The sequence below is a fragment of the Rhinoderma darwinii genome, chromosome 1 (genome assembly GCF_050947455.1).
Source record: "Rhinoderma darwinii isolate aRhiDar2 chromosome 1, aRhiDar2.hap1, whole genome shotgun sequence".
Classification (NCBI taxonomy): domain Eukaryota; kingdom Metazoa; phylum Chordata; class Amphibia; order Anura; family Rhinodermatidae; genus Rhinoderma; species Rhinoderma darwinii.
In genome coordinates this window covers 632,191,493-632,209,112 of record NC_134687.1, presented here as the reverse complement: position 1 = coordinate 632,209,112, position 17,620 = coordinate 632,191,493, and the positions used below count along the sequence as shown (strand labels likewise).

Below are 17,620 nucleotides of genomic sequence, written 5' to 3'. Positions count from 1 at the left end.
AGCCGTAACTTTTTTATTTTTTCGTCAAAAAAGCTGTGCGAGGTCTTGTTTTTTGCGGGACGGGTTGTAGTTTTTATTGGTACCATTTTGGGGTAAATGCGACTTTTTGATCACTTTTTATTCTATATCTTGGGAGGGGTGGTGACCAAAAAATAGCGATGCCGACAGTTTTCCGTTTATTTTGTTTGCGGCGTTCACCGTGCGGAAAAATTAACATTATCGTTTCATAGTTTGGGTCGTTACAAACACGGTGATACCAAATATGTGTATTTTTTTTTAACGTTTTCATTTTGTCCCTATAATAAATGACTTATTATAGGAAAACAAAACCTTTTATTTTTACACTTTTCTAAAACATTTTTATTAAATTTTTTTGAACTTTTTACACTTTATTTTTTTGACCTGCAGCTTTGATCGCTGCTAGAATACATTACACTACCTAGGTAGTGTAATGTATTCCAACTGTCAGTGTGACGTCACAGTCACTCTGACAGTTGGTCTACGAGGATCAGCAGAGTCTGATCCTCATAGGCTGACATACATGGCAGACGTGGGGGCCGTTGTCTGGCCCCCGGGTGCCATTACAAGCATCAGAAGCCCCCACGATTGCATGGGGGCTGCTGATGCACTACAAACCCGCTACATGCGGAGATCGCAATCGAGCCCCGCATGTAACGGGTTAATTGCCGAAATCAGCGGCGATGAGCCGCTGATCGGCAACACTGGAGTGTCAGCTGTCGGGGACAGCTGATCTCCAAGTTCCCGATGCACACTGTCGCCGACAGTGTGCCATCGGGAACAACACAGTGACTTCCTGTCACTCTGACAGGAAGCCTATCAGGACCAGCCGAAGGTTGGTCCTGATGGGCTTCCGTCCATGGCAGACCCGGAAGCCATTGTTTGGCTTCCGTTTGCCATACTATCGGCAGACCCCGCGATTTCGGACCGGGGTCTGCAGATATGCTAGAAACCCCTAAAATTCGGCGATTGCAAGCGATCGCCGAATTTAAGGGGTTAATTCGCCAAAATCAGCGGCAAAGGACCGCTGGCCGACAAAAGGGGAGTGTCAGCTGTCGGCGACAGCTGACCTCCCGGTTCCCGGTGCACACTGTCGCCGACAGTATGCACCGGGAAAAACTCAGTAACTGTACATCCTCGTGCGGGAAGTAACCTCCCGCGACGACGGACAGTTATGTCCTGGTGCGGATAGGGGTTAATAACCTTTCTTGGCACTGCAATCCACCCATTTCCTTAACTACCTTGGTCGCCCTCCTCTGCACCTGTTGTAGTTCAGCCGTGTCCTTCTTATACACAGCTTCCCAAAATTGTGCACAGACCACACGTGGAATATTGACTAGTGATTTGTATAGAAACAAAACTATGTTCTTGTCATGAGCCTCTTTTGATGCATCCCCTAATTTTATTTGCTTTGGCAGCAGCTGCCTGGCACTGGTTGTTAAAGTTAAGTTTACTGTCCACCACTTTTTAATTGGTCCTGTAGTTTTTCGTGCTTTATAATAAACCTTGTGTATTTCTCTGTGCTACCACCAGTGGACAACAATCTGCTCTGTATAGTCTATTAAAAATGTTCCAACCTCTCCCATAAGAAGCCAACTGGGGTTGTATAATCTACATTATCTGTGGATAATCGCTATTTTAGCCCCTTGGTACCGGAGCAATTTTTAGTTTTTTCATCTATTCCTCCCCAACTTCTTTTATTTTTCCATCAACATAGTCATATGAGGGCTTACTTTTTGTGGGACATGTTGTCGTTTTTAATAGAACTATTTAATGTACCATATAATTTACTGGGAAACTGAAAAGTAATTATTTGTGGGGCACAATTGGAAAAAAAAACTACAAATCTTTCATTGTTTTTTTGTGTTCCGTGTGTCATGCCGTCCACCGTCTGGAAAAAATTACATATTCATTTTATTCTGCAGGTCAATATGTTTATGGTGATAGCAGCCGTAGGAAGTGGTCTCAGCCCGTGATCACGATCCATACGTCTCCTCCGCGCCATGATGTATGGCGTCGTCATGGTGCAGCAAGTGGTTAAAGAGCATCTGTTTATTGCGCCATTCTCCTATGCTGAAATATAACCGAATTGTGGCCATAACGATGAAGGAGCATCCAGTGGCTTTTAAGGAGACAATTTTTACTGAAATGATTCGCAGCCATTATTTGAGACCTGCAGAGGTTCTTAGTTTTGTGAACTACTAGCCTAAAGCCGGCCATACACTCTAGATAGCGGTCAGGTGAAGCATCGTTCCTCACCTCCTAGTTATACATGAATGCTCTGTGGTGTGTGTATGTGTCCTCAATAGGGAGAAAGTCACTGCCAGACTCCTCTTGACAGCGGCTTATCTACTAACAAAAGTGTCCGGCATGTTAAAATTCCACAGGCCGATCCTTCTCGCTCAGAACAACGGTCGTCAGGGAAGAGTTGGGAGGTCGCCATATATTAGAAAATCAGGGGGTCCAGCCGATAGACATCTAATGTGTATGACCAGCTTAGCACACTGGCAGTAACATACTTCGTATGACTGCCCATCCTCCGCACTGCAAATGAGTGGCACGTCGCAGAATATGATTTTCTTGTTCCTTCCCACAAATGTGAAGTAATAGCCCCCACATCACAGATTCGCAGCAGGTGATCTCAATGTCTGTGGGGGGCCAATATTAGTTCCTTCCAGCATCGCTCCTTACATGTTCTGCACGGACAGGAGGTAAAGCAAGGAACATGTGTTTGGTGCTCAGGCTTTGGCCCCATCAGGAAGGTCGGTCACACGCTCCGATTTTATGAGCAGGGTCACTAAGGAAAAGCGGTCAATCATTCTGTGTAGGCGGGGGGGTAGCAGAACTCACAGACTTGGCAGCATTTAGAAGGGAACCTGTCAGTAGGTTTGGAGCCACTAAGCCCCCAGCATGTCGTTATGTAGCTGAAGTTTAGTGTTCCAAACCTGCCCACGTCAAAACCCTCTGTTTCTGCAAAAGAGCTTACAAGTTACCGAGAGAGGAATCCAGGAGGGGAGACCAGCGGCTAAGAGCGCATTATATACAGCACAGTACTCATCGCTTTACTGCGGTCGTACAGTATACTGCTCCTGGATTCATTCATGCCAAAGGACACTCTTTTGTAATCGGTTTAGTAAATGGAGCGCTATTAATTTGTTGGACATATACAGGAAACTTGGGGCTCTAACGTAATGTGAAAATAGCCGAAATTGTGGAGCTCCTACATTACATGTCATTGCACACACGTGTATATGTACTGCACATGACAGTATTAAGACTTCAACATGGCTGCTAGTCCAGCCTGCGCCCACAGTAATGGCCAACATTATATATATATATATATATATATATATATATATATATATATATATATATATATCTATCGGTCTCTGCTTACCTTGTGATAATAGTGGCCGGTAGTTTTCCATCATTGCATCCTCGTACAGATCCTTGTGTCCTTCTAGATACTCCCACTCCTCCATGGAGAAATAGACAGTGACATCCTGACACCTTATAGGAACCTGACACACATAATGATACAGTCATTACCCAGACACCTCCAGTGCTGTTACTGTAGAATTTCCCAGCAGTGTCACCTCTCCAGTCAGCAGCTCAGTCATCTTGTAGATCAGTTCTAAGATCTTCTTCTTATTGTTCTTCCCATGTATCCGGGAGTGAGGGGGAGGCTCTGGCATGGGGCTCTGACCACTGCTCCATCCTCCTGACTCATGGATGATGGGAGTCGTACAGTCACCCGATGTCTTCTTCACTATTGTGTACTCCTGTGTATGGAGAGAGACACTTAGAGAACTGAACACAGTATTCCCCCCTCAGTAGAAAGAGGGAGATTGTAACCCCGCTGTATAGAGCTCTAGTGACCCCACATCTGTAATACTGGAGACCTCACCTACAAAAAGACATTGAAGAAATAGAACGAGGCCAAAACTCAAAAGGAAATAATATTGGGGGCGACTACATGGACCATGTGCTCTCCTCCTACCGTCATCTTCTATGTTTCTATATAGAGGTCATCCTGATCTTCCTGGTTCCTCCTACTTGTCATTCTCATTGCTCTACAACATTACTATTGCTGCATTGGGGACATGACACATAACTGACCATATTGGTGGCTGATCTTCAGCTTTTCTGCTGTTGGCTTTTTGACGTCACTTGGAAGGTCTGGACGCCGTTATACAGGACACTGGATTCTTCCTATTACTTCCTATTATGTATTATCCCTTCCCTATGTGTGACTTGTTCTATAATGTAGAAAAGTTTACCTCTCCGCTCAACAGGTAGATGATCTCCAAGGTGAAGTTTAATATTCTTCTGCTCATCTCATTCCTGTCCTTGTCCATCCTTGGTGGGTCATTCAGGAGAAGGAACGTTGTGGAGGAGAAGATGAGAAAACTGGAGGAACTGGAGGATCTAGTACTGCGGACGTCTTTATGAAGAAAGGAAAAGATGGAAATCATGCAGCGGACAACATCATGTGTGAAATACAGACCCAGGGGCGGATTAAGGGTACCATGGGCCCCGGGCACTTTTTCAAGTTTGCCCCTCCTCCCCCGAACTTTGAAAACACTGTACCGTATATATTTGCAGATTTCTGTTTAGGCGGCCACAGATCTGGAACGGTTTTGAATTATCTGTAAAAGCAGAATGAGCCATACAGAAGAGAAAAAGCAGAATATTTCTAACTTTTTTTGCGGGAGGAGTTGTAGCTTTTATTGGCACCATTTAAAGTACCATATAATGGGTGAATTGGAAAAAACGGAGATTCCTCCATGGTTTTTTGGTTTTGTTTTTACTGTATATATTTACCTTCTCTTAAGGTAAAAGTAGATTTTAACCCCTTAATGACCGCCGATTAGCCTTTTCACGGCGGTCATTAATGGGCTTTATTCTACAGCGCCGCTATTCCACGGCGCTGCTGTAGAATAAAGTAAACAGAGCAGGGAGCCGTGAAATCTCCCTGCTCTCAGCTGCCAGAGGCACAATAGCATGCACCGCATCTGAGTGGTTTTGGAGAGAGGGAGGGAGATCCCTCTCATCCCACCGACACCCGGCGATAAAATCGCCGAGTGTCTGTGTCTTTTATGGCAGCCGGGGGTCTAATAAAGGCCCCCAGGTCTGCCTGGAGCGAATGCCTGCTAGATCATGCCGCAGGCATGACCTAGCAGATGCCTGTCCGTTTTAAACGGACAGGCAGTAATACACTGCAATACAAAAGTATTGTAGTGTATTATAATAGCGATCGAAGGATAGTGAAGTCCCCTAGTGGGACTAGTATAAAAGTAAAAAAAGTTTAATAAAGTTAATTTTAAAAAAAAGTGAAGAAAAAAAAATGAAAAACCCACTTTTTCCCCTTACATAATGCTTTACTATTAAAAAAAACTACAATAAAGCAAAAAAGTTACACATATTTGGTATCGCCGTGTCCGTAACGACCCCGACAATAAAGCTGTTACATTATTTAACCCGCACTGTGAACGCCGTAAAAAATGAAATAAAAAACAATGGAAAAATTGCTGTTTTCTGTTAATCCTGACTTTAAAAAAATTTAATAAAAAGTGATCAAAAAGTCGCATCTACTCTCAAATGGTACCAATAAAAACTGCAAGTTGTCCCGCAAAAAACAAGACCTTATACAGCTATGCCGACGCAAACATAAAAAAGTTATAGCTCTTCGAATGTGACAATGGAAAAATGTAAAAAATGGCTTGGTCATTAGGGCCCAGAATGCAAGCAGGGGGAAGGGGTTAACATCTACTTTTACCTTAAGAGAATGTAAATATATACAGTCCCAGAACCAAGCTCAGTACAAATATACAGTCCCAAAACCAAGCTCAGTACATATATACCACACCAGAACCAAGCTCAGTACATATATACAGCCCCAGAACCAAGCTCAGTACAAATATACAGACCCAGAACCAAGCTCAGTACATATATGCAGCAACAGAACCGAGCTCAGTACATATATACAGCACCAGAACAAATACAGTTCAGTACAGGGATCATTTGCAAATTCAGTTTAACCCCTGCTGTATAAATTTGTACCACATAAAACAGCTCCCAGTATAGCCAGAACGATGGTTAGGTTATGCTGGGAGTTGCTATTTAACAAAAAAGAATGCTTCCATCCGTCATCTCGCTGCAGATCATACAGTGACTACAGTACTGATCAGTCACAGGGTGAATAAACATTTACATTGAGTGACTCACAGGTGATGTCTCAGATTATTTTTCTCTTTTTTTCTCCATCCGGTCCAGACTTCTTCCGGGCACGGCCCATTTCTGCAGTTTGCAGCTCAGATTACTTCAGCTCCTCACTTTTCCAACATTTCCGCACCTATAAATGAAGATTACATTTCTTATAATGCCACACTCTATGCTTCTAAATATAATAGTTCATAAACTGTGCCCCTGAATATAATAGTACCATACACTGTACTCCTGAATATAATAGTACTATACACTGTTCTCCTGAATATAATAGTACTATACACTGTGCTCCTGAATATAATAGTACTATACACTGTGCCCCTGAATTAAATTGTGTCAAACACTGTAAAGTAAAGCATCACACACTAACAATGCCCCCTGTAGATAGCGACAGCCACAATGCCCCCTGTAGATAGTGCCAGTTACAATGCCCTCTGTAGAAAATGCCCCCTTTAGATAATGTCCCCAGTAGATCGCGCTAGTTACATTGCCCTCTGTAGATAATGTCCCCTATAGATAGTGCCAGTTACAATGCCCTTTTTAGATAATGTCCCCCGTAGATAGCGCTAGTTACAATGCCCTGTGTAGATAACGCCCCCTGTAGATTGTGCCAGTTACAATGCCCTAAGTAGATAATGACCCCTGTAGATAGCACCAGTTAGAAAGCACTCTGTAGATAATGCCCCTTGTAGATTGTGCCAGTTACAATGCCCTAAGTAGATAATGACCCCTGTAGATAGCACCAGTTAGAAAGCACTCTGTAGATAATGCCCCTTGTAGATTGTGCCAGTTACAATGCCCTAAGTAGATAATGACCCCTGTAGATAGCGCCACTTACAATGTACTCTGTAGATAATGCCACCTGCATCTTTTACTCCCAACGCTGCCCAGAACAAAAAAAAACATTCTCACCTGTCCCCGTTCCCGCTTCTTCCTCCAGCGCTGCAGGACTGGTCAGAGACCAGACGGAGTCTTCCAGCGTAATAGCGCAGTCGGCGTGATGACATCGCGCCAACTATGTCCCAAATGGAAGGAAGGGAACGGATAGTTCCCTGTCTCGCCAGCACTACAGTAAGCAATTGTATCCGCATCCTTAGGATGCGGATATAATTGGGTGAGAGGTCCCGCTTCACTCCGGTTCTCTGAACCGGCTGTAAATTTAACAGCCGGTACGGGAGAACCGGGGCAAACTTGGCCCCCTTCCAGCCTCGGGCACTTGCCCAGATTGCCCTCCTTATAATCCGCCCCTGTACAGAACCTCACTTATTGATCATTGAGAGAAACATCTTCTCAGAGCGGTCAACACAAGGAATAAAGGGGTATTCCCAACACGGACATTTCTCCTCAGGACATGCCAGAAATGTCTGATAGATCCAGCTCTACCTCTGGCCGTGCTCGGCTATGTCTGGAACTCCTATAGGAATGAATGGAGAGAGTCCCACAAGGAACAGGAGATGCCTTAAGTGTTGCCTTATTCACATGTAAACCCACACCAGATGGCATGAACCTTGAGCTATACTCTAATATTGAGTTTATACAATAAAGAAATCTTTACACTCAGTTAATTCATATATAATGTTAATGTCCTTTGAAATAATAATAATGGCTCGGTAATTCTATGTGAACCGGTTCTCTTTATTTTCTCCGTATTGAGAATGCGATTTATGATACATCAGGAGCATGCGCATAACTACAGATCATATACATTGTTCACGAAGGTGTTTTATCTTCCTGAGCATGCGCGGGATTCTATCACCCCCCAAGAGATTTGCTGCGTTCCATTAGATTTAGTGTAAATCACGTGGATCTGTTCACAGAGGTGCTCAGTCTTTCTGAGCATGTGCGGGACTGGATTATCCCGCGAGACTCGTTGCGTTTCATCACACTTCTGTCAGATGATCCTAATGGTCCAATAGTATGCACTTTAGTGACGCATGCATGGTATAACGGCAAGGACGCCGAACACAGCATGGATCTATTAATGTGTCATCCAATAGTCTTTACCTAAAGAATGAGTGACAGTTTGTTTTTAAATCAGGATTAGGGTGAACACATGTTATTAATTATTCATATACTTGTGATACTTTTTTATTTTTTCACTTTTGTATAAATATGAATTTTTTGCAATATACCGTCCATTTGTAACGGATCCGGCTCTTTAGCACCAAAATTACTAATGAAATGTATATGCACTTTTCACTTTATTTATGGATTGTTTTGTATTCATTATATTTGTTATCTATTGAGCTATGCTCCCTATTTAAACCCTGTGATGACTGTTATGCTATGCTTGAAAATGCCCTCATGGAGAGGGTGAAACATTGCACTGAGATGTTGTGGTGAATAAACCCTTTTTACACTTTGGAGTGCTGCTTCCCTGCCTATTCTTTGTATTGATCTGAAGGAGAGGTCCCTCCTTTGAAGCTCTGCACCCACCGAGAGGTTATTTGGCTACAGTGCTGCTCCAGATATGGGTTTTTCTTTTGATTAAAGGGGTATTCCCAACATGGACATTTCTCCGCAGGATACGCCAGAAACGTCTGATAGATGCGGCTCCCAACTCTGACCATGCTCGGACGTTTCTGGGACTCTTATAGAGGTGAATGGAGAGCGCCATGCACATGTGTGCTCACCTCTCCATTCATTCTCCTCCTGGATGCAGTCTTCACCTCACCAGGCGGGTCAGAGGACCCCCATATATCAGACATTTATGGCATGTCTCAAGAATTTTCAGCCTAGAAGAGTAAAATAAAGACCCCCCCCCCCCCCCAGACAATGAAGACCTGTCTCCTGACACATGGCGGATACAGGGGAGACATTGCTGACACCTCACAAGTCATGGTGCACACTATGCAGTCAGTTTTTAATATGAACTTTGAGGATCTGCAGCAGCTGAGATGACATTATATATAAAGGGAACATGCATTGTGATCTTTTATGTTATAGCGCAGGTGGAGCGGAGCAGATTGATAACAGGATTTTTGTACTTACCAGTAAAATCCCTTGCTCGTTGAATTCACTGGGGGATACAGTATCGTGGGTATAGGCCGCTGACAATAGGTAAATATTAAAAAGGTGTGGCTCCGCCCAGTGGGCTGTACCCTCTGTGAGCACTCAGCTCCTCAGTTTGTACCAAGAGCAGTAGGAGAGCAGAGAAGGTTTAATACAATATGTTTCCAATGAGAAAAGCAACCTCAAGAAGCCCAAAAACATAGCAATAAAGAAATAGGGCAGGACCTGTGTCCCCAATTCAACGAGAAAGGGATTTTACTGGTACGTACAAAAATTCTGTTTTCTTGTTAAAGTATTCACTAGGAGATACCGAACCATGGGACATCCTAAAGCAGTCCCTTAGGGTGGGAAAAAAGAATCATAGCCATGCGAGCAGCCTAAACCACTACTGCTTGCAACACCATCTGACACAAACTGGCATCAGCAGAGGCCAAATAATGGTTCCGGTAAAACCTCAAAAAAGTATGAAACGAGGACCAGGTGGTGGCTTTACAGACCTGAAGGGTAGAAACCTGATGCTGCACCGCCCAGGAAACCCCAACTGCCCTGGTAGAATGAGCAGCAACCCGTAAGGGAGGTTCCCTACCCTTAAACAGTGTAGGCCCTTTTAGCAGCCAACCGGATCCAGCCTCTGAAGCCGGACCACCTTTACGAGGGCCCTTAGAAACAACAAATAGGGAGCCTGATTTCCAGAAGGACTTCGTAGCTGCAATGTAGACCCGAAGGGCTCTAACGACATCCAAGCAATATGTTCACCTGGATGAGAAGATTTTGGACAAAACGAAGGATGGTAAGTGTCCCTATTAAGATGGAAGGAGGAAACCACCTTAGGAAGGAAAGATGGCACTGGATGTAGCACCACCTTGTCCCCAAGAAAAAAGGTTTGCAGGACAAGGCTGCCCGCTCAGAAACTTTAGGGATAGAAGTGAAAGGCACAAGGAAAACTGCCTCCCAGGATAAGATCCTGAGAGAAAGTTCCCACAAAAGTTTGAAGGGTGCAGTCTGGAGAGCGTTAAGGACCAGATTGAGATCCCAAAGTTCCAGAGGAGAATGATAAGGGAGGAGCACAATGTGCGACTCCCTGCAAAAAAGTCTTAACTGGAGAGTGGAAAGCCAAAACGTGTTGCAATAGAGTAGATAGAGCTGAAACCTGCCCCTTAAAAATAGTCCACCTGAGTCCAAGATCCAAAGCGACATGGAGGCGGGCCAGAGTAATCGGGATGAAAAAAACGGGGGGGGGGGAGGGGGTGGTTGTAACTGATGGGCTTCACATCCCTTAAAGCAAGCCAACCAAGTGCGATGCTGAATCCTTAGGGATTGAGTCTTCCAGGCCGTAATCATGGTCTGCATGACCGGATCAGAGAAATCTTTGGACTTCAAATCGAGAGTGATCTCTCGAGAACACGCTGTGTGTCTGCACTGCCAGAAGCTGGGCGTTCTGAAGAGAAGTGGATGATACTTCTAGTCAGAACGCCCAGTTAGTAAAAGTAGTAAAAACGCCCCGATGCACGCACATAATACACGCCCAGTTGGACTTTTACTTTAAACACGCCCACTTGGACTTTTGCAAGCCTCATTTGCATAAATACAAAAATGGTCATAACTTGGCCAAAAATGCTTGTTTTTTAAAAATAAAAACGTTACTGTAATCTACATTGCAGCGCCTATCTGCTGCAATAGCAGATAGGGGTTGCAAAATCTGGTGACAGAGCCTCTTTAAACAGTTCCGGAGTTGGTACTGGGACAATTACTCCTTCATGTAGGAGGCTTTGAATGGCTTGAGAAAAAGCTTGGGCCCTGGAGGGTAACCGAGGGGGAGTTGACAGAAAAAAAAACCGCCAGGTGGGTGAGAAGTAAACTCTATTTTGTAGCCTGTCGACACAACCTCCCGCACCCAGGCGTCTTTAAGCAGGATCCTCTAAGGCGGAAGCATCTGAAACCTGTAAGGTAGCATTTTCATAAAGCTGGGCCATAGGAGCATCTACCTTGGGGTGAGCTGCAATACACTCAGAAGAGAAAGGAAACATATAGTTCGCACTCTCTGACACGTGCACAGGCCGGTCAGTGTGTTTCCATGCAATTTGTCAAAACCATTATGATCTGGAAAGACCAGAGGGGGTCGTCTGTAGCGATGCATAAATAACTAATTCTGAGGGGATTCAGCAGGATTTTCTGCAATCCTAAAGGAGATCCTTCACAGCAGGAGGAGTGGATTCGCTTCTATTGCACTCAAACTCTCAGTCGGAGAGAGAGACGTCACCTGAAGAAGCGGATTCAGATATATCTCTTGAATGAAAAGAATGAAGGAAACCTGCAGCATTTTTGTCCAAAGAGGAATCAGAGGAAGAATGATGTCTCCTTGATTTCATGGCCCGCTTGCAGGATGCCCTCGGAGAACAAGAATGAGTGCAATCCAGGGAAGAATGTCTGGGGGCCTGAATGGACTGTGGTGCCTGAGAGAGGTCAGACAATTGAGATGCTAACTGCTGAGGAAAGCATTGTAAGGCATCCGCTATGGCCGGAAAGAGGTGGGTGGGATTATCTACTGCCTGGGTGAGGGCAGCCACCCATTGGGGGTAATATGCTAACTAACCGTGGGAGCTGGGGAGTCCTGTGGTGGTTTAGTGTAGAAGGTAGAAACTTGAGGCACTCACCGTTAGTGGCAATAAAGAGGTTTATTGAAAGTGATCTCGGTCTGTCTGATGTGGAAAAGCCTACAACCGTTTCGCCGACCACCTGTGGTGGTTTAGGCGGAGGGCAATGAATACAGACTGGGTCAGCCTGTCAGCATGGAAACTTAGTACTGCGGCGCGTACACGCAAAGTGCGTTACAATGGCAGGGGAGTTGGGGTCTCTGGAGCTTTTCTCTTTGAAGATATATGAGCCTCCTAGGTGCTCTGTCCCCCGTGAAGCAGTTTCCAGCGCTGTACACAGGTAAGTGTACTATGCCATTCACTACCGGTGATAGAGTGATAGAGTGAAGTGATAGAGTGAAGCGTCTGAGGAAATCAAAAAACCCCTCCAGCCAAACCTGCGGGATTAGATTGTGGGATAAGATTCAGTGTAAACTTGTATTTTACTAATATAACCCCTTCCTGCACCGGACATTTACCAGTCAGGAGTTGTTCACATAACATGGGGAAGACCTGACACCCTGCTGCAAACCTGAGAGAACAATGATTACAACCGTTCAATTGCCTCGATACTGAGGTCAATATCGACTGAGGCACCTACGTTTTTGGGAGGGGGCTCCTCTGTAAGAACATCCTCACCTCGAGATCGTGGAGTAATGAGGAGTTGTCAATTTCAATTGTGTACAGAAAAAAAACCTACACCTTACAAAATGTTTTATTATGGATTTTTTTAAACTATAAATAATTGTTATCGCCCCAAAAATAATGACCGGACTTATAAATGATGATATTTTATGACTTCTTTCAGAGTGAAGTTTAAGGAGTTCAGAAACATTATTAAACAGGCCCTGTCACCAGATTATAAGTGGCCTATATTGTACATAATGTGATCGGCGCTGTAATGTAGATTACAGCAGTGTTTTTTATTTAGAAAAACGATCATTTTTGACGGAGTTATGATCTATTTTAGCTTTATGCTAATGAGTTTCTCAATGGACAACTGGGCGTGTTTTACTTTTTGACCAAGTGGGCGTTGTGGAGAGGAGTGTATGACGCTGACCAATCAGTGACCAATCAGCGTCATACACTTCTCTCCATTCATTTACACTGCAGATAGCGATATAGCTATATCGCTATGTGCAGCCACATAAACACACTGTAACGTTACTGCAGTGTCCTGACAATGAATATACATTTCCTCCAGCCAGGACGGGATGTATATTCAGAATCCTGACCACTTCTGTAGTGTCTGTGTGAGACTACAGCACAGCACAGCGAGATATCGCTGTAAATGGCAGTTTAGGCCTCATGCACACGAACGTATTTTTTTCCTCCCGTAAATACGGGTCCGGTGTCACCAGTATTCCACCCGTATTTACGGGCACGTTTTCGCTGCAAAATTGCACTGCACTAATCGGCAGCCCCTTCTCTCTATCAGTGCAGGATATAGAGAAGGGGCAGCCCTTTCCGTAGTAAAAGTAAAAGAAATTCATACTTACCCGGCTGTTGTCTTGGTGATGCGTCCCTTTTTCGACATCCAGCCCGACCTCCCTGGATGACGCGGCAGTCCATGTGACCGCTGCAGCCTGTGATTGGCTGCAGCGGTCACATGGGCTGAAACGTCTGTAATGACGGGGGTAGGGAAACGGACAAGTGGGCCCTAATCTACCCGCCACTCTGTCCCTGCCTACTTACAACGACCCGCCCTAGGCGACGGGGTACAACTTGGCGGCGGTCCCTACACTCAGTAAGTGCACGAGACAAACAGACAAGGGAACACAAAGCAAAGGGGCAGTTGCCCACGGCAACACCGTGAGCAACAAGAATGGTGAACGAGCCGAGTCAAAACCAGGAGTGCACGAGGAACCAAACGCAGAGCAGAAGAGTAGTCAGTAAGCTAGGGTCAGTATGGAGCAGGATCAAATAGTCAGAAGCTGTAGCTGGGCCAGGAAACCACACGAGAAGAATCACAAGCAAAGGAGGAACAGGAAAGGCAGGTATAAATAGACAGAGGGCGGGAGCTAGCTCCGTCTGGCCAGGCTGCGATAGGCTCTCCCACTCCTAAGCCTGCCATCCTGAGTGGTGGAAGATGGAGTCAGTCTCAGAGACACAGACTCAGGTGCAGACTGATTACCTATGGGAGTATACACAGAAGTTGTGCCTGGCAGATCCTTTACAACGTCATTGCGGGAGGCCAGACTGGAGGAAGAAGCAGGGAGTTCTGGGTAAGTATGAACTTCTATTTTTTTTACACGTTGATCTATATTGTGATCGGTAGCCACTGTCCAGGGTGCTGAAAGAGTTACTGCCGATCGTTTAACTCTTTCAGCATCCTGGACAGTGACTATCCCCTGACGTCGCCTAGCAATGCTCCCGTAATTATGGGTGCACACACATAGTCACCTGTAATTACGGGAGCCCCATAGACTTCTATGGGCCTGCCCGTGCCGTTATTACGTCCTGAAATAGGACATGTTCTATATATTTCAACGGCACGGGCACCTTCCCGTAAGCATACGGGGATGTACCCGTGGCCAATAGAAGTCTATGGGCCCGTAATTACGGGCCGCAATTACGGGCCGTAATTACGGGCGTTTTTACGTTCGTGTGCATGGGGCCTAACAGCGTAATCTCGCGAGACTATGCCTGCTATGCTGTAACTCACAGAGAAGTGCAGAGAAGTGGTCAGGATTCTGAATACACATCACGTCCTGTCTGGAGGTAATGTATATTCACTGTCAGGACACTGCAGTAATGTTACAGTGTGTTTATGTGGCTGTACATAGCGATATAGCTATATCGCTATCTGCAGTGTAAATGAATGGAGAGAAGTGTATGACGCTGATTGGTCACTGATTGGTCAGCGTCATACACTCCTCTGTACAACGCCCACTTGGTCATATAGTAAAACACGCCCAGTTGTCCATTGAGAAACTCATTAGCATAAAGCTCAAATAGGTCATAAAAATGATCGTTTTTCCAAATAAAAAAACACTGCTGTAATCTACATTACAGCGCCGATCACATTATGTACAATATAGGCCACTTATAATGTGGTGACAGGGCCTCCTTAAGTGTCTTCCCATTTGTGGTCAGGACTGAACGACATTATTCGGGATGGTGTAAGAGTTATTCCAGAGAGACCCCAACACGAGGGCAACGTCTACCCCCGAGTTTATGTGAGAGTGAAATACGGAGTCATACTTGTCTCACCACTGAAGGTTATTCTCACCGTGGTCATAAAAAGCCGATCCTGGAATTATAACAAAGCTACAAATAGTTCTTCGTCTTGTACAGATAACGGTGTGTCACTAGTAAGAAAGATATAGATCATAACACATCACGTCATTTATCTCACCCGCTCTCTACAATGTCAGGTTCAGTATGTCAGATGTACAACATGAATGGTGCAAATTTATAAACCCCTTCTAGATAGTAACAAGACAGACGCCAGTAATCCATCATGTCCAAACGCGGCCATCCCCATGACAACACTGAACGTCATTGTGCGGGGAGAGAAGTATGGAGCGGGTTTACAGGCTGACACCTCACACTAACAGCCAAGATCAGAGAGAACGCTGACCCCGGACATTTAACAACTTGGATGCCGCGGTCAATAGCGACCACAGCATCTAAGATGTAAGAGAAAGGGGGTGGTCCACTCTGACAGCTCATCGCCCCCTCACGACAAAATCATGGGGTGCAGATGGTGGTCATGGAAGCCTGGGGGCCTAATAAAGGTCTGCAATCTTTCTGCTGCTCTTAAGCCCTAATGTTAATCACGGTACATTAGTATTACAGTGTATTGTACCAGCGATCTAATCATCACTAGTTTTTAGTTATGTACAAAAAAATAAAGAAAATATTTAAAAAAAAAACGCAAAAAAAACCTTTTCCCATTTTATTTCTAAAGTAACGTAAAAAAACAAAATAATAAACATAACTGGTATCACCGCATCCGTAAAAGTCAGAACCATTACAATATAACATTATCTACCCGCACAATGAACGCCGTAAAAAAAGCTAGAATCGATGTTTTTTCCTCACCTTAGATGTAAAAAACTATTTTTTATAAAATGTAATTAAAAACTACAGCTCGCCCCACAGAAAACAACAACAAGCCCTCACTCCGCTCAGTCAAGGGAAAAATAAAAAAATTAGGCAAGGAGAGGAAAACGAAAACAGAAAATGGCCTGCTCTTTAAGGGGTTAACCTGCGGTGTGGATTATAAACGAGCAGAATATCGGATTTATATGGCGAATTCGCAGCGCATTTGTTGCAGAATTTCCCCATTAACTTCAATGGGAAAGTGAAGTTCCGCAACAAACGCCATTGTTCCCAGAATCCTCTGCAGCTACACCGCGTGTTCGCAGCAACGCTAAAGGGTACACATATATAATAAAGAAGGCGTCATGTGACCCCTGCAGCCAATCACAGACTAGAGAGGTCACATGTCATTATAGGGGTCATCTGGACACAGAGCAGCCGGAAGAGCAGGGACGTGTTGCTATGGTAACGCTCGGAGAGGTGAGTATCGGCCTTGTTGGATTTTTCTAGTACAAATTCCAGCGGAATATTCGGCCGGATTTCCTTGCGTGTTGTGGGTCGTATTCGCTACGTGTGAACATTCCCTTAAACCGCACGGTGACCGACATTAACAAAAAATGTATAAAAGTTAATGAATAAGTTGTATGTACCTAATATTATGTCATTACAAAATACGACTCGTCCCACAAAACATCCGACCACTACAAAGACCAGAAATAACAACTTACCGCTCTCTGAGATTCCTGCAGTACTTACCCCAAAGAGGCCGGTACTGAAGGGGTTAAATCACCGCTCAGTCTGGGTCCAGTGGGCGGGGTCACTCAATGATTGACAGCTCTCTATACACACTCATACAGGGATGGCTGATAACAGATCGAACTGTCCAGGGATGCTCTCTACCTCTTACTCGGCAATAGCTGAAGGAACTGTGATGACGTCACCGCCATGTGACGGGAGGGGCGGAGCTTATCAGTGGAGAAACGTGTAGTAGAAGGACCTGTGAGACGTCACCACCACGTGACCCGGAGGGGCGGAGCTTATCAGAGAGATGTGGGTGATAAAGGACCGCTGATGATGACCACGTGATATGAAGGGCGGGGCTCCGTGAGCGTGCGGGTCTCCTGTGCTGTGCGTTGAAATGATGATGATCAAGTGACATGAGGGGCGGATCCCTGTTAGGGGCGGGGCTCCTCCGCTCTGGAGAAGTAATTGATTCAGCGTTTTCTTCTTCTATAGGTTGTCAGCAATTGTGTGAGAGCTGGAGCCAGGGGACTGCTGGGAGTTGTAGTCCTGTACTCTTATACCTCTCCCTGTAATGTCTTCTGATATAATGTAATAACAGCTGGGACATGCTGGGAGTTGTAGTCCTGTCCTCTTATACCTCTCCCTGTAATGTCTTCTGATATAATGTAATAACAGCAGGGACATGCTGGGAGTTGTAGTTCTCTCCCCTTATCCCTCATCCCTGTAATGTACTGTAATATGTAGTAATAGCCTGGACATGCTAGGAGTTGTAGTTCTCTTTTATATCTCCTCCTGTAATGGCCTTTGATATCATACAGTCTGGACATGCTGGGAGTTCTGGTTCTCTCCTCTTATACCTCCCCCTGTAATGTCCTCTGATGTCACATAATAACAGCCCGGACATGCTGGGAGTGTTAGTTCTTTCCTCTTATACTCCT

The 17,620-nt window shown here is 44.9% G+C and overlaps 1 protein-coding gene across 1 annotated transcript in view; it reads right to left on the bottom strand.

Annotated features, from left to right (window-relative positions):
• LOC142661445 (uncharacterized) overlaps positions 1–16,882 on the bottom strand; it is a 71,459-nt gene extending 54,577 nt beyond the window's left edge. Inside the window, exons 1-5 of the mRNA XM_075838873.1 lie at positions 16,667–16,882; positions 6,247–6,373; positions 4,299–4,462; positions 3,615–3,800; positions 3,416–3,539 (exon numbers count right to left, since the gene is read on the bottom strand). Coding sequence (XP_075694988.1) covers positions 3,416–3,539; positions 3,615–3,800; positions 4,299–4,376 — 388 coding nt within the window. The 5' untranslated portion in view covers positions 4,377–4,462; positions 6,247–6,373; positions 16,667–16,882. The remainder of the gene's footprint in view (positions 1–3,415; positions 3,540–3,614; positions 3,801–4,298; positions 4,463–6,246; positions 6,374–16,666) is intronic.
• Between the last annotated feature and the right edge of the window lie 738 nt (positions 16,883–17,620).